Source organism: Larimichthys crocea, chromosome VIII (assembly GCF_000972845.2).
Source record: "Larimichthys crocea isolate SSNF chromosome VIII, L_crocea_2.0, whole genome shotgun sequence".
Taxonomy (NCBI): Eukaryota; Metazoa; Chordata; class Actinopteri; family Sciaenidae; genus Larimichthys; species Larimichthys crocea.
The window spans coordinates 19,370,625-19,393,584 of NC_040018.1; the positions used below are offsets into that span (position 1 = coordinate 19,370,625).

Genomic DNA, 22,960 nt, shown 5'->3' on the forward strand with positions numbered 1-22,960 from the left:
ACACATTTCTACATTTTCATTTAACATAAATTTGTGTTTCCGTAGGGCTCTGCAGCACAGGAGCCCATCCTCCACTCTGCACGCTCCATGCTAGACAGCTCCACCCACCTGCTCAAGACTGCACGCTCATTGGTTATCAACCCCAAAGACCCGCCCACCTGGTCTGTTCTTGCTGGGCACTCACGCACTGTGTCCGACTCCATCAAGAGCCTCATCACAGCCATCCGGTTAGTGAGCGAAAATGAAGGAAAAGTCGGGTACAATAGCTTAGCATAAATAGGAGGAAGGGGGGGTGGTTATGGCCTGGCTGTTCTAAGGTAACAATATTCACCAAGCACCATCACCATGCTTATTTTATCTGTGTTTTAAAGTCATGTTTTGGTTTTGTGCAAGTTTCTTAAACTGACTATTTCTTGGCCAGTAAAACTGACTTCCTGGAGTCTTGTCACCACAACTAGTGGGAACTCTGAGAAGTTGCCAAAACAACATCATTTTAATCCTTCGCTCCATGCTTACACCACCGTACTTCCTGGCAGCTCATGGCAGCGAAGTCGTTATTTCTGGATACACAAAAGGGGGATTATATGAGGTGAAAATTTACAAGGTTAAAACTATGGTTAAAATTCAGCATTTAGTTTTGACTGTAATGGAGCTTTGACTTGCATTTATCTGAATACATTGCTCTATAAAACACCTGTGAGACGAATGCAGCGCCCTTGAGAAAGGATGCCGAAACGCTTTACCGTGGCATGACAAATGCTTGTTCTTATTCCGCGGCCGCTTAAATTTTTAATCTCCTCTTTCACACCTTTTGTACCTGACCTTGATCAGAACAAAACTGATGCCCATGAGGAATTAATTCTCAGCGTCAAACACACTGAATTTCAATGTTCCCGCTCGACTCAGAACATCAGCATGTTAGCATTCGCTCGCAGGCAGCTTAGCATCTCGTTCATTTCTGATGCCCTTATCACGGCCTTCCTCTTTAGACTGCAAATTGAGGGCTGGGAGTTTGGCCCGGGCTTTTAATAGCATTCAACGATGGACTGTGGTGCCAAAGAACACAAAAAGGAATGAATTCCATCCTGCAAAAGCCAAGCTCATAACTTTGTTAGTGTCATTACGTGCAGAGATGAGGTTTTATTTCAGTTTCACTTTCAGTGTGCCGCCATGCATGGAAATGAATGTTTAACTAAACTTATTCTGCCCGTGTGGCCGGTGCCCCAGACCACTCAGAGGCTTCATCGCTAATTTGGTTGCCCAGCTTGATCTCCCTGTGTAGTGATGAGACCCTACAGGCCACATTTCAGCAGATGTGATCTGAGCAGCAATGAGATGAGGGACCCAGTAGAAAAGAGACATCCTGGAAGCTGTCTGTGTTTTTAATAAGTGTCCCTTATGTTAACATCTGCACTTCTTTTCTCTCCTCCTGTCTTCTATTATGTCTCCCTGTCTTCATTCTCTGTCCTACTTTTCCTCATATACACCGTCCTTCAACTTTACTCTTTTTTTATTCAAACCATTTTATTGCCTTCGGCCCCCCTTTTTTTCCCCCCCCGGTCCCTTTTATTCATAGGGATAAGGCCCCAGGCCAGCGGGAGTGCGACTCTTCAATTGATAACATCAACAAATGTATCCGGGACATTGAGCAGGCCTCTCTGGCTGCAGTCAGCCAGAATTTACCCAGCAGGGATGACATCTCACTGGAGGTAAGCAACCATCAGAAAATGACTCAACATTTTCCAAAGACAACCACCGGTATATTTCTGTTTTCATTTGATTTTTCTTGTATATTATTTCTCTCTCTCTCACTCGCTATTTCCTTTTATTTCCTTTCCGTTTTGTAGTCAAATTGATGGGTTTTTTTCTTTTTCTAGTCCTTGTGTGGCTTTTTGTGTCTCTATGATCAATTATTAATCTATTATTGGTGGTTTTAATTAGGTTTCTGTGCTTTCTAGGTCAAAATTAGCTCATTAGACAGAAATAGGGATTTGATGTCATGTAAGCAAGGTTTCTGCATGGCAAACCAGTATTTTGTTGGTCTTTTTAGTATGCCTGATACATGACATTGGTATAATTTGATACAGAAATGCTCACAGTTAACAGTTTCTCGCTCTTCCACTAGTTTCGTTGAATTATAAAGCGTTGACACTCACATATCAGGGCTAGATTTCCCTCTTTAGGTCCCTCCCTGGTGCTTTTTAGCAGGTTCCAGCTGACTTATTTGAATGTACCTCTGTCTCCTATTAAAAAGTGAGACAAAAACTAATTTCTTTTTATTTCCTCTCTTCAGGCACTACAAGAGCAGCTGACGTCCACTGTGCAGGAAATTGGCCACTTAATTGACCCCGTTTCCACCGCTGCCAGAGGCGAAGCTTCCCAACTAGGACACAAGGTATATAGGGCAGGGAGTTAATTACTTTACTTAAATACTGCAACTGTGGAGCGAAGAAGTACTTTTTTAATGGGCAGCTGTATAACACATTTCCACTGTTTAGGAGTGAGCCATCTGGACAAAATGACTATTACAGCGATATCTCTCTCTTCTCCTTTTCAAAATGTAGCTTTTGCCATTATTAAGAAATTCACAGAACTCATTGAAACCGTTCACCCTTCGTCTCAGGTAACGCAGCTGGCTGGTTACTTTGAACCACTGATTGCAGCCTCTGTGGGTGTGACATCCAAGCTGAAGGACCACCAGCAGCAGATGACTTTCCTGGACCAAACTAAGACCCTGGCTGAGTCTGCGCTGCAGATGCTTTATGCTGCCAAGGAGGGTGGCGGAAATCCAAAGGTACGACCTTTTCACTTTATGCTTTTTTTTTTTTAATATATTGCTGCTCTGATTATCGGGATGGTTGATTTAATGTGCACTTGTGTCTTGATGTCACACAGGCGTCTCATACCCATGACGCCATAGCAGAGGCAGCCCAGCTCATGAAAGAGGCGGTTGATGATATCATGGTGACACTGAATGAGGCTGCAAGTGAAGTAGGAATGGTGGGAGGAATGGTGGAGTCCATTGCAGAGGCCATGGCCAAGGTGAGTGCTGCTGGGCAAAAACTGGTGATTAGAACACACCGGAACAAGGATATTAGCTTTCCATGCCAAGATTGCAGTTGGTCAATTCACACTCACTCAACACTATCTGGTTCTGGTAATAAGACATCTCCTCCATCATCTCCCTCCTCCAGTAGTCCAGTAGCAATAAACTAAGCAGAAAAGCCTATACATCCTTTTCCCTAGCTGTATCTCGAGGTTTATCTCACAATCCTAGTGGGTTCCCAGGCCAGAAGAGGTCCTGACAGTGTATTCTGAGCCTACTTCTGGGTCTCCTCCTAGGTATGTACTCCTGAAAGATTTCCTGAAGGAGAGGTGTCAAGGAGTAATCACTACCTGATGCCCTCAAATGTTCTCTCTAGCTGCAGAGGAGCAGCTATTCTGCCTCTGCTGTCTATATTGTCTTGTGTTACAAGCACTGAGAAATCTGCCCAAATATATAAAGTGCTCCCCAAGCACCGTTTCCTCCCCAGCAAGAATGTTACTTTCCATATGCAAGCAACACATTTCCAGTGGTCCAAGACTTAGTCCACCCTGTGTGACCCCAGAGAGATGCTAGCTGTCAAGCGCCTCTCAAGTTCCAGGAAAAAGACCTCAGTTTTCCACTTTTTGCTGCATTAACTTTGCTGATTTGCTGATTACTACAATAAAGTAAGGACAAAGTTGTGGTCGCCTGAGACTACATAACGATATTCCCATTTCAGTTTAATCATAATGAGTTGGCAAAATTCTATGGGGGAACGGTTTTGGCAAGTGGTTCAATGGAAAGAGCCAAAATACTGTTGGGAAAACAAGTAAAATAAATTGGTTATGCGCTGATAGAGAGAACAGGGAAACTGGCAGGACAGGAAATGGCCTTAATATTCTTTCCAAGATTTACAAATGTCCATCATTTTCTAATTAAGAGTTTTACCTCTGATTTCCCTTTCCTTTGTGCAACATCTTGGTTACAACCTCGATGTCTCAAAGGCACCATAAAAAGCCACAGATTAGCATATTAATACAAATCACAAGCCACTAAGGCAGAGGAAAATTGACTGTCAACACAGCCATTCTAGGTGCTAGGACAGACCATCTTTCCAATTAACAGTCAATCTATTGGCAAACACATAATGTGTGAAAGCAAGAAAAAAAAAAGCCTTTTATCTCAAGTACAGACAGAATAGCATCCACTAATTACATCTCTCCTCACCTTCCTGAGTGCGACTCATTGCAAGGAGGGAAAAAGTGCCTCAGGTGTAGGTCACCAGAGGGACCACCATCTCTGCATCAACTTTTATCATGAATAATTAGTGAAAGGGGTTCAGTATGGGACTTCATGGTGAACAAGTGTGTGTGTGTGTTTTGTCCATGTGTCACTCAGCATGTTCACGTTGGTAGTTGATTAAAAGGAGATAATCCTCTTAAATCCATTGACATCATGGTCGCTCTCTGCCCTGGTTTCAGCAGAGGTGATTTAAAGGCTTTTCTGCTGAACCTTTAGTCACTTAGTCAAGACTACAGATTCTAAGGTGTTATTTCACTCGGTGAACACCATGTACTTGCGATTCTGAGATTCATTCCAGCACCAGCATGCTATCACCACATGACATCATCTCTCTCTTCTCTGCAGCTTTGCCACACTTGTGTGTTCTAATTTATCAGAAATGTTAAAAAGCATAATGTATGTACTGCAAGCTGGTGATTGACTGTTTTTGTAGTGGATGCTCTTGTAAAGTTGTAATTGCAGGGTGGGTTTGGGGATAATGTTTATCATTCATTCTGAGTGTTTATTTGAATATAAAATTGCATTACTGTTGGTTTGCGGATGAACTGATGCCTGCACATCTGACAGAGTTATTATAATTGAAGGGTAGATTAGATTTAATACATCCCTGTAACTGAATGATTGATTGTCTTCATGTTTGGAGATGTTTGTACCTTTTTGTGAAGGACAAACCAATCGTGGCTAAAATGAAAATTGCAGTGCTGTTAACTGTGTGGGTGTGTGTGCGCGTGTCTGTCTGTCTTTCCCCAGCTGGATGAAGGTACACCGCCTGAACCTGAGGGCTCATTTGTGGATTATCAGACCAGTATGGTGAAATACTCTAAGGCCATTGCTGTCACTGCTCAGGAAATGGTAAGCCTTCAAAATAATTGTTTACATTGTGAGACTATTTTTGAAATGTGACTGTGACTTGTGAATACTTTATTGATCAAATCAAATTTTATTTATATAGCTCAAAGTCACAAAGTACATTTGCCTCTGAGGGCTTTACAATCTGTACAGGGAGTGACACCCTCTGTCCTTAGACCCTCAGTTTGAGTGAGGAAAAACTTGCCCACAAAAACCCTTTAACAGGGAAAAAAGGTGGAAGAAACCTCAGGAAGAGCCACAGAGGAGGGATCCCTGTCCCAGGACGGACAGACGTGCAATAGATGTCACAGACAGCTGTTACAGAACAAATCAACACAAACAATATTGTACAATTATTCATTACATGGGAAACCTTTTTAATATTAAATGTTTATAGAATTGCCAAACTAAACCCAGACTGTGTGTGTAGGTTTGCTTGGATTGACTGTCTGTGTGTGTTTATCCCCTAGATGACTAAATCGGTGACATCTCCAGACGAGCTGGGAGCCCTGGCCTCTCAGGTGACCGTGGACTACAGCCAGCTGGCCGTTCAGGGACGACTGGCTGCTCACACAGCTGAGCCAGAAGAGGTGAGGATGACCTGCGTCACCCAATTGTACAGCTCTGCTACACCAGTGTGGCACATTTATCTTTTCAACATGCGTGCATGTAAAAATTGTACACAATTAGTACACTAGGGGGAAGCTGAGACACATTTTCTGCATAAGTATTTTCTTTTGTTTCTTGTTTCTTACAAGACATGTTGGCAAAGAATAATAGCTCAGTAAATTTGTATTGCACGGTGTTTTCTGTCATCCAGATCGGTTTCCAGATCAAGACTCGGGTGCAGGAGCTCGGACATGGCTGCATCTTCCTCGTCCAGAAGGCTGGAGCCCTGCAGATCACTCCCTCTGACGGCTTCACCAAACGAGAGCTCATTGATTGTGCCCGTGCAGTCACAGAGAAGGTATTATGCTGTCCCTAAAAGATCTGGATTATGTAATTTTGTTAGTCTTTTTTTATTTTTAAGAAACACAGTATGCTCATACCTTTTTAATTACCTGATACATTCGTCACAAATATTATTTTGTCATCTGCTGTTCCATACCTCTACCAATGAAGTTGCTCATACATTTACCCAAGTGTTCAAACCAGATCACTCAGGGCTGGAGGTTTTCCTGCTTGTCTCCGTATGATCCACACCTAACTAACTCCCTACAGTGCTGTCCTTTAGAGTAAAACATTATTTTCTAGCTGTGTGGTTTAACAAGGGATCTTCCTGTCATGGTATCAACAACATAAATGGGTTAGTGCCATAATTTATTTTATCATGAGTCTGCTGAATTAAAGCCTTTTGGATAAAACCATTTGCTTAAGGCATTCTTGGGCTTCTCAGGTTGACTGTTTTACTTGTAGTCCTTGGCAATAATCATTACTGTACTGACTGTTTTTAATAATTCATGGTTAAGTAATGCGCAGATCATTTCCAAGCAGTCAAGCAACATTGGGCAGATGTTTGCCTGTGAAAGCAAACGCATTCATCCAGAGATAGTAGCTTTGATTTCATTATGAGACATTATCTACAGCAAATTGCCTTAAAAAATACTCCCCAACAATGATCATTTAATTTTTTAAGGGTTTATTCTCTTGCTTAACGTCTTAACTTTCCACTGCTAGTATCACTGCTAGTATTTAAGTGTCAAGAGTCTGGAAACATTAATCATTTTCTACTGCCACTCAGGCATCTGTGAGGAAAAGAAATGGAGTTTAAACCGCTTTGACATGGAGTCATTTCGATGAGTGAGTGATGTTGTGCGCTGGTCTGCGCCAACATGCTATTTTGCCATCACAGCAAATTTTTAAATCCTCTTGTGACTAGTGTTTGGTCTTCTCGGTCGAATGCATTATTTATCACGTACCAAGGAGATGTATATCACAAACAACAGGAAATGGAAGTGTTTATCCTGATCTATTGCAGTCTGTTGTGTTTTTCTGCTCTGTTTTGACTAGTTTAGGGTAACACTAATTAGAAGTAAGTTGGTCCCATTCCTGATGTGTAACATAAATAAAATCCATGAATCCATCTGCTTTTCAAACAGCTAGCCTTTCTGCCTAAGGTTGAGATACCTGCACATCCTCACCTGTATGATTATAGGGTGTAATGTCTACACGTGTGTGTCCTCAGGTGTCCTTGGTGCTCTCAGCCCTCCAGGCAGGCAACAAGGGCACTCAGGCCTGCATCACAGCAGCCAGTGCAGTGTCTGGCATCATCGCAGATCTGGACACCACCATCATGTTCGCTTCCGCCGGCACACTCAATGCAGAGAATGACGAGTCTTTCGCCGACCACAGGTTAGAGCCGGAAACGTGCCTGATGCTGTCTGTGTACACATACTTAATAATGTGTGAGACATCGCTAAGTCTACATGTACAAGATGTGACTGGAGTCTAAAAGCAACCCCCTGGTTATCTTTCATCTGAAACTGACAGAATGACATATTAGCTGTGTGAACTGGGGGCAGGAAACCTCTTAAGTTAGAAAACTACAAATTACCCTCAGGGTTTGAAAGACGGAGGAAGTGTCACCTCTCTTACTGCTTTTGCTCTGAGACTAAAGACTCCACTGGCATGCAGAATTCCCATGGTGCTAAAAACAAGAAAAATCAGCAAAAGATTTCGAGACATTAGAAGTTATAGTCGAAGAAATCACGCATTGTTGTGCAAATTTCAAGTAAAAATGTTCATGATCCATGTGTTATTTTTGAATGATTGGAGTTCAAAGAGATGCATATCTAATGATCCGAGACAAGACTTAGCACATTACATGCGCCCATAACCAGAAATGATTAACCTAGATCCTTACAGATAATTGTATGTGAGATTGCCCTGCACCTCACTGAAGAATCATGAAAGCAAAAATATAGAGAAGCCCTGCTGGGCAGGATCAAAGGGTGTGGTATCACCTTTTAGCTCAACTTGTTTCACACAGATCCCTAGAGAAACTTTGCATCAGCTTTCTACAATTTCTCTTGTCAATTTTAGAGAACGGGCATAATGATCCTCCGTGTGTTGGCACCAGCTTTGATGTACAAAGGCATTTGATATGGAAAGAGATTGAGTCAGCGTGCAAAAAATTTTGATGACCGAGTAAAACATCTAGATCACTTAAATAATGTCCAACAACTTCTTTTGTTTCTGCCTCTTCTTCTTATTCAGGGAAAACATTTTGAAGACGGCCAAAGCTCTAGTCGAGGACACAAAGATGCTTGTGTCTGGTGCAGCTTCTGGTCAAGACAAGTTGTCTCAGGCTGCCCAGTCTTCTGCCAAAACCATTACACAGCTCACAGATGTGGTCAAACTAGGAGCTGCCAGTATTGGCTCTGATGACCCTGAGACACAGGTGAACTTTTCTTCTCTCATTTATCTGCTTGTCCTATATTCACTGTGCCTTTTAACAGAAATATGGAAGAATGAGCCGTGAATGGCAATAACCTTTCAGAGTTTGGCTCGTTCCCTGGCTGAGTTGTGATAAATTGGTGTCTATCTGCGTGTCCTTTTCTCTAGGTGGTTCTGATAAATGCTGTCAAAGATGTAGCCAAGGCGCTGGCTGAGCTCATTAGTGCCACCAAGTGTGCCGCAGGAAAGGCAGCAGATGATCCATCTATGTACCAACTGAAGAGCGCTGCCAAGGTGAGGGGGTCTGCAGGACCTTAAACTATGTGATCTAATTTAAAGGTCTCTCTGTTGATAAAAAATATTTACACTATCCCACATACTATATGTATGCAAAGCAGACATCCTCCTCCTCCTCCTCAATGTTATTCAGCTACAGTACCTCTCCTGTCATGATGAAATCTGACTTAAACTGAAGACTGTGTCTCGGGAATGTAAATAGCCAGTAAAACTATGATATTTGTATACAAGATAAATCAACTGAATCTTTAGCTTCAACACATTTTCAAAGCCATATTCACAATCCACCAATGACGCTGTTGCCTGCTCATTATCAGCAGTATTATTTTTTATCTTTTATACGTCAGTTTCACAGTCTGCGGCAGCTCAGTGCATATTTCACATGATAACAACATGCCACATGCAATTTTAGGAGCTAAGGTGAAAAAAAAATCTTGTAAACCATCTGTAATGTTTTAGCTTCAAGTCTTGAAGGCTGTGGGCTTTTTTTGCCTGGGTGCTGAGCGCCCTCTGTCTTTAGGTTGGATGCAGTACACCCTTATAGTCCTTTGCAATGCTTGAACCTCAGAAGAAGACACTAATGGCTTGTATACAACATACATAAATACAAAAAATAAATAAAAGTGTGTAAAACATGCAAAATGTGCTTACAATGGAAAAATACATTTTAGGAAAGCCATTGTGAAATATAAAAAGAAAATTATCAAGTTGTTTTAAGACATGTGTCGTACAATTATTATTACTACCGTGATGCACATAATTTAGTCAATTAGTCATAACATACTTTAGTGCTGCATCTCCATTACCGGGAAATGTTGATATGAATGAATCTTGAAATCTTTTTTTTTTTTTTTTTTTTTTTTTTTTTTTGTTTTTCTGACAGGTGATGGTGACCAACGTCACGTCCCTGCTGAAAACAGTCAAGGCTGTAGAGGATGAAGCCACCCGGGGCACCAGAGCTCTGGAGGCCACAATCGAGTGTATCAAACAGGAAATGTCGGTGAGGACGGGTGGAGGGCATAAGCATGGATGGATGTTGGACAACACTAATGCAATATCACCAAGGATTAATTATGACTGACAATAAATTATGTCTTTTAATGATTCAAGAAAGATATTTTGGCTGATCATGAAAACATGAACGCAGCGAACACTACAATCAAATTTGAACACTAGCTGTCAAATGACATCCACTTTGTCGTCCCCAGCTGTTTCAATCCAAGGACGCTCCCAACAAGACGACGACACCTGAGGAGTTCATTCGCATGACTAAGGGCATCACCATGGCAACTGCTAAAGCAGTGGCTGCAGGGAACTCTGCCCGGCAGGAGGACATCATCCATACAGCCAACCTCAGCCGCAAGGCTATTTCAGACATGCTCACCACCTGCAAGGTTCTTTTTTATACCTTACCAAGAGAAAATGTTTGTTTGTTTGTTTTTTGGGGTTTTTTTTTTTATGGAACTTATAAAGGAAAATGTAATATTTCTGTTGTATCAGGAGTGTCTGTTTCTGTCTTTCAGCAAGCGGCCTATAATCCAGAGGTCAGTGAGGAGGTGAAGAACAGAGCACTGATGTTTGGAGCAGAGTGTACAACTGGATACATTGAACTGCTGGAACAAGTACTATTGGTAGGTTCAACATTGTGTCAGTAAGTATCTTCAGAGAGAGAGAGAGATTTCTTTTCTTGTGATTTTTATTGTTCTTTGCCTTCACATTAACAATTTTAGATGTGTAAATTATGTAGTATTCTGAAATACATCAGAAATACAACTTATTTTGACCATTAACCTTTTATTCTCTATTTAAATTTCTCTGTTTTTTTTCTAATTCAGAAAAAATTTGGCCGTACACCATGTACGAAAGTTGTCAGATAAATTTGTTCATCTGATTGTTTCAACATCTGTTGGCAACTGTATGAGGCTCAAAGAGAAATATTCAAACCCAAGATGCCATATTTTTATTGGTTACATAAAGTGGAATCATTCTGGATTTAGCTTATGATTTATTTTATTTGCATTACATGAACCTGGTGTTATATATCTTTAGAAAGGTTAATCTTTTAGGAAAGTTTTAAATGGTTAGTTTGTCAAGTTAAGGAGTGAACAGTGGGTTTAAGATTTAGGGTTTAATGAATATACAATATAATTGTTTTTATTGCTAGAGGATACAGCCATATGAATGTTGTCTCAATTTTTCTTCAAGCATAATAGTGTTTGTTTAATGTGTGCGCGTGTTTTGTGTGTGTAGGTCCTGCAGAAGCCAACAGCAGAGCAGAAGCAGCAGCTAGCAGCCTGCTCCAAACGAGTGGCAGGAGCTGTCACGGAGCTTATCCAGACTGCTGAGGCCATGAAAGGTAATCGCTCACACACAAACCTCACACTTTTTTACAGTGTTACATGTGATGAACCTCAAATCTACATCCGTAAGTGATAACTTCTATTGATTTACTAATGAAGCTTCCAACAAAATCTGTCATTATTTATAATCCCCAGTTAGGAGGCTACTGCATCTATAACAGAATACATTTTTAATTTACCAAATAACAACAGAAAAAGTCCTTCAAACAAACTTTTGGTAATATCGCTGTCCCCCTTCTCTTGCAACAGATGGAGGTAAGTTAGCATTGTTTTCTGTACCGTGATTTATTTCACCAGTTGTGAGCTGTTCAACGCGTTCTCTCCTCAGCGCTAACATTGATTATTTAATCTCATTTTGAAGATCAGCTGCTCGCAGGCTTCTCAAGTGCATAGCCAGCTCCATCCATCACGCTTCGTTTAATGTGCCATCTCACTCTAAATAAATCACTCCACCTTCATTGCAGTGAATGGCAGTTTGTGGCCTCCATCAGCTATGCATGGGATGCAGTGATTTCTCTCTTTTCTTTTTTCTTTGTGTGATCACAGTGTTGTTGTTGTGGGGCATGACCTTTTGACACACTGCTTTATTTATTTATTTATTTATTTATTTATTTATTTATTTATTTAAATCATGTTTTCAAATTTTAAATCTTAGTTGTGTGTGTGCGTGCACGCTTCAGGTTCAGAGTGGGTGGACCCCGAGGATCCAACGGTCATCGCAGAAACGGAGCTGCTCGGAGCAGCGGCGTCCATCGAAGCGGCAGCTAAGAAGCTGGAGCAGCTCAAACCCCGAGCCAAGCCCAAGGTGGGTAACTGCATGACTGAACTCAGTGGGTCTTTGACGGAGTATGGAGAGGTGATTTCACTATGGTGTTGTTCTTAAGAACTGCAGAGCAGTAGAAAGGAAGGTAGTTTTGCACCTGACTCAAAGTTTTAATTACATTTAGTTTATATGAATGTATAAATAGTAAGAGTATTAATAGTATGACGAGGTATTGAGATCCTTCAGTAAAAGTAGTAATAGACCTTTTTCACAGCAGCCATTTCGACATGTAATCGTAGGTATACACAGGTGTTACCAGTGATACTAATAAAGTCTCTGCTGTTATAAATGAAATAAAACATTATTTAGTACCATTGGAAACACCTGTGTTGACCCTACTATATCTAAAAGGTCTATACCACAGTGTAGGCTTTACAATCCTACATTTAAAACTTTACAAAATGACATGTGCAGATGTATTATTAGCAAAATATAAGTAAGCATGAAAGGTTTCCAGTTGTGGGAGTACCTACATACTTGTAGGTACCAGTACAACAGAGAGGCCTACAGAGGCCTAATTATTATCAACAAAAAATAAAAGTATCAAAAGTGTAAGTGTCTTGTAACTGTAACTGATAAATGATCATATATTTCGTTATTAGATGAACATCAATGTATCAGTGTATAAATAGCAGGGGTCAGGGATTGTGAAATTAACACTAGGAGGAAAGAAAAATCGCATTTCTGCTACAGAAATCTGTAGTCATTTTTTGAAAACATTTTTCTAATCTTTGCTTTTGTGAAATATTGGATAATTTGACCTTTTGGATCTTTGGATTTAAATGAAACCCACATGTGAAGCACGTAAAAAGAGCCCCAACCAGACAGTTCTTTTTGTATTGTATTTTATAAACTAAATGGAAAATCTTTGATTTGAAAAGTAACTATTGACTACAGCTGTCATATAATAAGTGGAGTAGAAAGTATAATATGCTCTGAAATGTAGTGTAGTATGAGGATAAAGTAAAGTAGAGACAGACCTCAAAATGACAGTACTTGGGTAAATTTGCTTAGTTACGTTCCATGTCTTTGGTGGACTGCCTGTTATTACCTTTTTTGTATCAGAGTTCCCAGATAATACACAAATCATAATTTCCATCTTTGTAACTGTGGTGAGTTTTATTGCCTTTTAGATTTAACCTTTTTATTTGATCAGACGTCTTTGGACTGTACAGTACACTGTATAGACCACTGTGAATTAGACACTTCCTTTATAGCAATGCCTTCATGCATGACACTTTTTTACCTTTCGCAATGTTCTGTGTCCGTCTCTGTTGTTTTTTTTGTAGTCTATATTCACGTTTCAGTGTCAATGTCGGGAGTTTTCACAGTATTTTAGAAACCCCAGTAACACAATTACACATTTTTTTTTTTTTTTACATTCACAGAAAAAGTGCTCTTTGTCTTGTGCCGTCTCCTCTCTGTTTACATATTCCCATCACATTTCCTTTTGATTTTAAGATAATGACTCAATCAGGAGCTCTAACCTTGACATAACAGTCACACATTTTACCCAGTTTATTTGAAATCCATGGCCATCAAATCAGTGTTTTTGAGTTTTATCTTTTCAGTTGATACTTTCCTCATTGTTGACTTAAAAACACACTGAAACCCTCCTCCTTGTCTTTATATTCTCTGCAGCCGTATTGCCTTCTTTCATACATCTGCCATGATTCCCCCCTCCCCCTCCTCCTCTTATCATCCATCTATCTGTAGTAGCGCTAGCTAAAGCCTGTCCAGTATATGTCCTCTGGCTCCCAGTTAACACCTCCCCTCCCTCCCTGCCTGCCCCCACCACCGGAGGCCTTCTCTGCAGGGCTCTGTCTGATATGTTTGATATATTAGGTTGTTATTCAGTCCCAACTATATATCAAACATATTCCTACAGTGTCCCGCTCTGTCTACAGACTTGTGGTGTGAATGTGTTTGTGTGTGTGTTTTAAACAGGCAAAGTTGAGCATGACTGGATGTGTGCTCCTTATCAGCTGTTGCAGTTTAAAAAGATGCTTTGTATCTGGCTGTGTGAAGCTTTTGGAATTCATCTTTTGTTTCTCTTACTCACCAAGTGCGTCAGTATTGTTGGCAAAATGATTAATTAGATGTTACTTCTTCCATCCAAACAAAGTCCCACTTAACTTGTTAAGTCTAGTGTACATTTAGCCTTGTGTAGGACATCATCCTGTCTGACTGATTGGTTTCTTCCCCCTCAGCAGGCGGATGAGACGCTGAACTTCGAGGAGCAGATCCTGGAAGCAGCCAAGTCCATCGCTGCAGCCACTAGCGCTTTAGTCAAATCAGCCTCAGCTGCCCAGAGAGAGCTGGTGGCTCAGGGCAAAGTGGGACTCATCCCTGCCAATGCTGTGGACGATGGACAGTGGTCACAGGGGCTTATCTCTGCTGTAAGTGTGTAGTAGAGGGCGATTTTTATGCTGTTTTACCATCTGAGGCACAATTTTGCCAACAAAATGACCTAACTGTCTTTCTCTGCTTTTCTCTTCCAGGCACGCATGGTGGCAGCAGCAACCAGTAACCTGTGTGAGGCAGCCAACGCCTCAGTGCAAGGCCATGCAAGTGAGGAGAAGCTTATTTCTTCAGCCAAGCAGGTGGCAGCCTCCACTGCCCAGCTGCTGGTGGCCTGTAAAGTCAAGGCTGACCAGGACTCTGAGGCCATGAGGAGACTACAGGTACAGACAAACTTTCAGATTTAATTGAATAATATTTCTAAGCATATCTTTTTTTTTTTATGCTGCTATTAACTGATCTCTTCCTCTGTTAGATTGCTGGGAATGCAGTAAAGAAGGCGTCAGACAACTTGGTGCGGGCAGCTCAGAAGGCAGCGTTTGACAAAGCAGATGATCACAACGTAGTGGTCAAGACAAAGTTTGTTGGTGGAATAGCTCAGGTATGAATGTTGAGCATCTTTTAATGTTATAACAAGTTTCTGTTGCCTAAATGGCATCCATTAACGCTGGTGTATTAACACGTGTAACATTGGAGAAGTACAATTCAGCCTTGTTGGGTCAACCTCCTCTTGGTTCACATTCTTAATATTCTCAGAAAAAAAAAAATTCTGCCTTCACCATTACAAATACAGTATTTGTAGCTTCAGAAAATGTTGTAACTGAAGCACAGTACAATTGCATGCACATGCAAACACACTCGAGCAGGTAAATCTACACAAAGAAACGCTCAAACCATTGAAATCCATGTTTTACAGAAAGCAATTGTTAGCCAGCTAAAATCACTACATCCCAATATATTTCACATTCTTTGCAGTAATGTAGGTTTGTTAATGTTAGCGCACTGTTGATACTGTAGGGAAAGAGGCTGTTACAGGTAACTAAGAAGGTCATGGTTCATTCTTTAAGTTGTGTTACAACCTGTTGACGAATCGGCAATGAACAGTGATACATAAAATCGATGTGTAAAATGCATCAGAATTTTACACATGGCACATTTTTAAGCTGCTATCTCTAAATATATTTTAGGCCAGAAATAAAGACAAAATGTTATATGCTTTTTTTTTTTTTCGTCTGTTTAGATCATTGCAGCTCAAGAGGAGATGCTGAGAAAGGAGAGAGAGCTGGAAGAAGCCAGGAAGAAACTGGCTCAGATCAGACAGCAGCAGTACAAGTTCCTGCCAAGTGAACTACGAGAGGACAACAACTAACTATTCAAACGTTCCATCACTGCTGCATACACCTGAAGCAGTGTGAAGAGCACATCTGTATTTGTGTATGAATCTGTGTCCTTTTAATTGGCACAAGTGAACAGGTATGTGGCCCACAGCGACAGATATATTGAGACTGATTTAGGAAACCAGTAACGCCCAAGTCTGCAGTGAACACGGTTGACTGAGCACACATGATATGAAAATATCTTTTAAAATCAACTACTAGAAAGTTATAAATACTACTGTGTGGAACTGACTACTTCCTGCAAACAACATAGAGAATGTGGTGAATCGATTGAAGGACTGCTTTTTGTCCTCATGTATAGCATAACTATTTTGACCGATGTAATCTGAACCAGAATGTGACATGCTTGGGACAAACCACACAGCTCATACGCTCTCACGTTTGCCCATGAGCTACAGTTTCTTTTTTTTGTTTGTTTGTTTGTTTGTTTCACAAAATTGCAGCTCTAATTCACACACTTTTAAGATGAAGAATTGATTGTATTGCCACTCATGTGATATAGCCGTTTAACTGCAGCACCACAAAAAGAATTCAGCTCGGTACTTTGATATTTGTACGATTGTTGGTCTTTATGCTTCAAATTGGCACCTTTTTAATATCTGTTTTAATCATGTGGGGTGTCTTTAATTCAGTGGTCATTAATCCTAATATGAAGAATGGTAGTTGTTTCATGGACCACGCTGTAAATTTCAATAATGGACAGTTGTTTTTGGGAATGTTCCTTTTTAAAGTAGACAGTGCTTTTTGTCAGACTTTTAATACTGATACTGACGGGCTCAACATGCAAAATGTCTTTTCAAGATGCAAAATATTCTACATGTTTGTCTAAGCCCTTGAATATAGGTGTCACCATGTGCAGCCGCTAAGACTCAAGTAGAATGTTTAACATTAAGTTACCACGTGAATCTATTTCTACACAGAATAGTCTTTACCACCACTAGCTGAGCCTGTGGCAACTTCCAATCGGATATCTTGCCCAATCTTTCAAACACCTTTTTATTTTATTCCTTATCATTTCAGGTATTGAGAACTACACACAATATGAACACAACTTCATGTTGACGATGCAATAACGTGGATGGTGCTTTAGAGGGCAGCATTGGTTGCCGTTCCACCATGCAAATTTCAAGTAATAATACAGGAGATGATATTGCACAAAATATGGTGGTTAGAGTAACCGTGCAGGTTGATTGGCTACAACATCATGCAAATTAATAATACCTGTAAATACCTCAGACCTTTTGAATCGATTAAATGCCATGCAGTGCCGCTTCTGTGCTTTGTCTGATGGTTACTACTCTCTGCTGATTTATTTCCACTGTCAGCGATTTCAGCCCCTTTTTTTTCCAGCAATACTCAAATCACTGCCAGCGATTTGATTTGAGTCAGTTCACCTCCAAATGTGTAAATTCAAAAAGCAGCCAAATCTCAAAAATAACTTTGAAATGAGCCAAGAAGAAAAAAAAAAAAAGGATTGAAGTGAATTGAAAGTGAAGTGACTGCAACGCTAATCACTGCAGTTAATCTCCTATTTTGTTCGTCTGTGTCTGAATTTAAGGATGCTCTGTGCGACTTTACTGAATATACTACTTGCTGCAATAGAGGAACCTTTTTGTTTACCGAGTTTGATTGTAGTGTGTTTGGTTCCCTCGTCTTACTATACGGGCTGTGTTTCAATATTAAACTACAGTATATTGTAAGATTAGGTCCTGCTGTGAAAAATGCATGGCTTTATGCTTCAGATGCATCTGTTTGTTTTTACAGCGACAGAGTAAAACATTTATGGATGCACTGAGTGATTTTGACCTCCACGGACAGACAGTATAGCTAAAGACAGACCATCACTTTTCTTTTCTTTTTTTTTTTTTTAAACGGTTAGGTCTGAATTCAGAGGTGTTTTCTGCCATTGTATTTTGTGTGTAAGCGTGGGAGGGAGGGGTGGAGGGTGGGTTGGGTTCCACTAATCATCAGTCAAGTCTGTAGTGTTATTATTAGTGCCTTAGTCCGTAGCCCATACTGTGTCTGGTCTGCTTGAGTGACAGCTTCACCTCATCGGTCAATAAGAAGGTACTGGACAAGCAAGGTGATTTTGAGAATGTCTGTTCATGTCGGTGGGTTTTCTAACATTTGTTGTCCCACTTGTTAACGTACCGTTCCTCTTAAGTGCTGAACCAACTGCATCCCCTCTATCCTTCTCCTTTACTCTTTCTGCCACATGTAAGGCCTTTTCGGGGATGACAGAGGAACTGTCCGCCAGTCAAAAAAAATGTGTTGCTGTTTAAAATGTACCATCAGTCAGTATATATATATAAGTATGTATATATATGAACACATTTTTGTACTGCATTCCATGGGCATGTACCACAGTGCTTCTGAACTACCATTGACTGGTGATTCAGGTCTGTCAACTGCTTTATTGTATGTTATGAAGTCACAGAAATTTTATGAATGGGCTTTGTTTTCCTTGTGCTTTTAAGGCTCTACGAAAGATAAATGTGATAAGAACATTTCGATATATCTGTCACCATTAAGATGTCGTGAAGCATTTCAATGATGTGGAGTAAATTGAAGTGTTCTGTATGTTTTCTTTTTTTTCTCCCCCTCACCTAACAGAAATAAAAAATTATGAAGTTACTACAATAAAGAAAAGTGATAACATACAATATAAAAGATATTTATCTGGCCTCAATAAAACTATTTTTTGTATTCACTGAAAATAAAGCATTTCAATGTAACTTTGTGTGTCAAATTTCCTTTTGTGAAACAAAGACCGAAGCTTGTGTGCATTTTACAGTGTGCCATCATATTGTCACTTACTAGGTTACAAACACATCCCTTTGTCCTCCATTATAAAAGAAATAATTCTCCCTGTTTTGAAAAAAACAAACAAAAAAAAACAGTAAGGTAAGCATTGGAATATATATATTTTCTTGTTAAAGAAAGAATAAAGAATAGAAACTTATCTATTTACTATCTATTTACTGTCAATGAAACTTCTCACCTTTCTTTGCACTCCCAATAGTTAGCTGAATAAACCTTTTGTTTTTAAGAAAAACATGCATACATGATTTGACATTAAAGCTGTTTGAATTACACAGCCTGAATCAAACTCCTCACATGCTCAAATGTCTAACACATTACGTTGGGTATGAATATGTATATAACTTTCTTTTTAAATACTTTATTTATAGTTTACATGTTTTTACATAAAGTATATTGAACAGGACAGAAAGGGAAGGTGGGAAAAATACAAAGAAAATACAACACTGAATAGAAGCAAAACAGAATAAAAACAGATATTCTGTCCAACCAGAATTGGACAAAATATTAAATCCCAACTTTCTACACTTCACAGTTTTCAGTCCTTGATGCAACAAACACATTTTCTTGTACTGAGGTTCAATACCCAGATCTATAGAGAATAAGTTATTCACCAGAATTTCATTTCTGGCAGTTTGTAAGTATCATTTAGCTCTTTGTCTTGTCTGTTACATCCTCTCACAATGTCTCAACAGTAGTACTGACAGGATACTTAACACCACTACAAGTTTTTCAGTCCCAGTGAGAAACAGAGAGAGAGAAGAGCTCTGGCAAGTGAACAAGATCTCTTTAACTGTCTGTGTCAGTTTAGTGTTTAGTGTCAGGACAAGATGGTATTTCTCAGTCAGCACTAAACCTGAAGCTATATTGAGTCCATGCTATGAACTCAGACCTGTGCTATATTTGTCCGGCACTAAAATTTGAGGCGGCAATGTCAATTACAGTGTCACAGCTGCTCCCAGAACTGTGTTTAAACGTGGAATCCCTTTTTTTTTTTTTTTGCTATAATTTGTCTTTTAAGCTATAACTGTTCCCTTTTCCAAGTGACGGAAATAGGATTTTCTAGGAATAAAAATCTCATTGACTCTTTTCCAGTTCATATTGCATCTGACTTGTAATAAGAGGCCTTGCTACTGGGGAGACAGCAAGAACCCTGGCAAAAAGGACGAGGGCATTGAATTTAATGCGGACAAGCAGCTGATAGAAGACAGCTCATCCATTATTTTTATGCCCTAAATCTAATTATAATAAACGTCAGAAAGTGGGTACAGTTACTGATGACTTCAGCAAGCTACATAGCAGAGTTAGAGGCTTCATCCACTTAAGACAGTTGTATTCAATATAAATTTACCTGTCGTGACTTGTGGCCGCCAGATTCTTGATTCTTTTTTCTCAGACACTTTGCCAGTGATTCATTTTTCACATTTTCCTTTCAATAAAAAGATCAGTGTCACATCAGATTGTTGGCTGTGTTACTCCACTGATGGAAAATCACACAATAATGACATACTCCGACAAGCATTGTGTGGCTAGACACACTCATCACATTGATATCTTTGACCTATTCATGACCTCACACAGAAGCTGTGCACGTCTAAACCGTTAGGATGAGCTTGATTAGGCTGAATCACAACAAGAGATAAGGTTTGACTCAGGCGGAGGTGGTGGTGAAACACCAACATTATGCCTCCTGAATGCTATTAATTATTGAGGAGGAGATGAGAAATTCCAATCCAGACATTAACAATGAAACCATCACAATACTCCCATTTTTGTCTGGGAACTGCTCACCCAGCGGCCTTAAAACATCTGTAATGAACTGTTCAAACTGATCTGGGCTTTCTAACACTGCAGCATCAAGGTTTGACTAAACATTTGACCTGCTAACTGTTGTATTCCATGTAAAATACAAGATAATGTGAATTATAATATTCACTCAACTACAGAAGAGATCAGACACTATGCTGTGCTATTCTGCATCACAGAAACAAAAACTGTGTTTAGATTTATGAGTTCTTTACAACAATGATCACATAATGACATCAAACACTCAAATTTAAACTTCACATGTTGCTATAATAAAAGGCTATATCATAGATAAAGGGCCACATGCTTTACTGCATGATGGGAATTCTGGGAACACTGAGGGTTGTTTCAATTATCACACCATCAGAATAAATTTGGCTGAATGCTGACACTTTTTTTCAAGGTGAACAGAGCAATTCAAAGACAGATGCTTCGTTGAGAAATATACCATTGATTTTCTCTGAGCACTACTCAAGATATAATGCCTAGGATATGGAACAATGAGACCTGATTTAGCAGCTTTTATTTGAGAAGCATGACCTGTTTTGCCACATTCACTCTGTAATGGTCAATTGAGCTACATTTAGACATTAGGCTGTGGTTGACTGGCAAGTTCCCTAACATTAGTGTGAACAAAACAACGTGATAAAAGGCTCCAAAGCATTGTGGAGATGACCACTTTGTCTTTGCTGCAGGCAGAAACACTGTAAACATGTTGTCCATATATAATCGCCCTGGAAAGAGAATAAAAAAACATCTTTTATACCATTATAAAATATTGACAGTGTCTGCAGTGAAGAACTCTAGGGCAAAGTGTTTTAATGTGATTTGCAGAAACCTGAATCAAAACCCTAACACTTAATCTGACTAAATCATTAATTGTTGGACAGGTACAATGCGGCAACATTCACCTCTTTATCTGTCCAGGGTGCTAGGGTGACATGGATTGCACCATGAGCCCCTCTGATCTCTGTATATGACTGGCATGCCTAGCTGGCTGCTTAACGGCCACAAAACACATGGTTGGATGACAACACAGTAACAGCTGACTGCCTTAAAAAAAGCTCCACAGAAAGGATATCAGGGCAGACCACCAAAGAGATAGAATAATGCACAGTAGAAAAGGGACAAATGCTTTAATGCGAAAAGTAGACTTTGTAAAAAAAAATCTTAACGAAAACTTTCAGGCCAATTTTTTGTGTTTTCTTCTTGAGCTGTCCATGAAGAAGCATTTACACCATCATTATTAGTCCAGATTATACTATTTTTGATTAATCAAGACTTAGACAATGAAGAAACTTTGAGGAGTTTTCAGTGTGACTTATAAGCTTCTTGTTTTTATTTTATATTTTTTCCACTCAATTACCATCACAAAGGAACCAAACAGAGACCGATTTGACTTTAACAAAAGCTAATGCCCCTTTTCTAAAAGTCAAGCTCGGTAAGGGTGGGAGTGTCTACGGGGGCCATGGACAGAGTCAAGCAGGTGTTCTTCAAACAGTAAGAGTCCACAAATATGCACTCAACAAAACCCAAGCAGGATAGAGACAGGAAGGAAGGGATGTTAAAGTCTAAAGACTCTTTAGACAATGACAAAATACTGCCAATGTGGGTTGTTATGCCTTATGAATAAGAAGACAGTGCTCTTCATATAGTATTACATAACAGAAGTGTGTGTGTGTGTGTATAGAATATCTAACCTTTATTACAATACATCTTAGTTTCACCCATTAACTTATATTTAGAAAGATTTGGAGAGAGTTTCTTCTTCTCAAGGTCCAATTTCTCTAACATGTACAAAAATTAATTACTGTAGTCGACAGTAAACTATTATTACTCAACCAGTCCTGCCTATAGGTTGTGTGTGACAGCTGCGGCCGTGCCAGTGGCCCCATGAACTATCACAGAGGGGCTTTAAGAGGGGGCTGTTGAAATGTCAAAGCTTCTGTATCTTCCACTGTGCACGGCACTGTATCCACTGTACCCCATTTGAGATCTCAGGCATGTGTTAGCTGTGAGCTGAACAAGGTTGATGATACACCTCTAGAGACAGCAAAGGCTATCTGATTGCTGCTCGGATGTTAAACTATGCTGTGAGGGAGCTGCTGAAATGATCCCTGGAAGACAAACAAGTCATAGGCTACTGGCTAATATGACACCCCACAGAGAGAAAGAGAAGAACTTTCACAGGGGCTTATCCAATCAGATATATTTGTTTTGTATGAATAGCTCTAATGCGTGGAGTGGTATTATAATTGATTATGGTACCAATATCTGTTTTGTGGTTCATTAAACAGTGTCTAATATATTTTATTTCATATAATAAATATAAAATAATTGTAAGACAATTATTAAATTATCAAAGGTTATCTTCGTGCGTGATAATTAGGTCATTATCATCAGCATGTTATTCCCAAATAACCTCCCTCAGAAGAGCTACTACACAATACTTCCTGCACGTCTCTTGGGGGGTGTTAGGAATATGAGTGGACGTCTTGGTGTGATGTGGGAGTGCCTTCCTGACGTCCATACCCCATGTATAGTCATACAAGTGGTCAAATGTCTTGGAGGAGCGAATCACTGA

At 39.8% G+C, this 22,960-nt stretch overlaps 1 protein-coding gene across 3 annotated transcripts in view; it reads left to right on the top strand.

Annotated features, from left to right (window-relative positions):
* Nucleotides 1-18,485, top strand: part of tln2a (talin 2a) — an 89,454-nt gene extending 70,969 nt beyond the window's left edge. The window contains exons 39-59 of one of the 3 annotated variants that reach the window (XM_010730372.3): nucleotides 46-227; nucleotides 1,577-1,709; nucleotides 2,294-2,395; nucleotides 2,624-2,794; nucleotides 2,896-3,042; nucleotides 5,078-5,179; nucleotides 5,647-5,766; nucleotides 5,997-6,143; nucleotides 7,362-7,528; nucleotides 8,393-8,576; nucleotides 8,741-8,866; nucleotides 9,753-9,869; nucleotides 10,078-10,263; nucleotides 10,393-10,500; nucleotides 11,120-11,225; nucleotides 11,479-11,484; nucleotides 11,910-12,034; nucleotides 14,263-14,451; nucleotides 14,554-14,736; nucleotides 14,829-14,954; nucleotides 15,594-18,485. In XM_010730372.3, coding sequence (XP_010728674.1) covers nucleotides 46-227; nucleotides 1,577-1,709; nucleotides 2,294-2,395; nucleotides 2,624-2,794; nucleotides 2,896-3,042; nucleotides 5,078-5,179; nucleotides 5,647-5,766; nucleotides 5,997-6,143; nucleotides 7,362-7,528; nucleotides 8,393-8,576; nucleotides 8,741-8,866; nucleotides 9,753-9,869; nucleotides 10,078-10,263; nucleotides 10,393-10,500; nucleotides 11,120-11,225; nucleotides 11,479-11,484; nucleotides 11,910-12,034; nucleotides 14,263-14,451; nucleotides 14,554-14,736; nucleotides 14,829-14,954; nucleotides 15,594-15,722 — 2,856 coding nt within the window. In that variant the 3' untranslated portion in view covers nucleotides 15,723-18,485. The remainder of the gene's footprint in view (nucleotides 1-45; nucleotides 228-1,576; nucleotides 1,710-2,293; nucleotides 2,396-2,623; nucleotides 2,795-2,895; nucleotides 3,043-5,077; nucleotides 5,180-5,646; nucleotides 5,767-5,996; nucleotides 6,144-7,361; nucleotides 7,529-8,392; nucleotides 8,577-8,740; nucleotides 8,867-9,752; nucleotides 9,870-10,077; nucleotides 10,264-10,392; nucleotides 10,501-11,119; nucleotides 11,226-11,478; nucleotides 11,485-11,909; nucleotides 12,035-14,262; nucleotides 14,452-14,553; nucleotides 14,737-14,828; nucleotides 14,955-15,593) is intronic. The other 2 variants (XM_027281302.1, XM_027281303.1) reach the window with 2 other exon arrangements.
* Nucleotides 18,486-22,960: the final 4,475 nt, after the last annotated feature.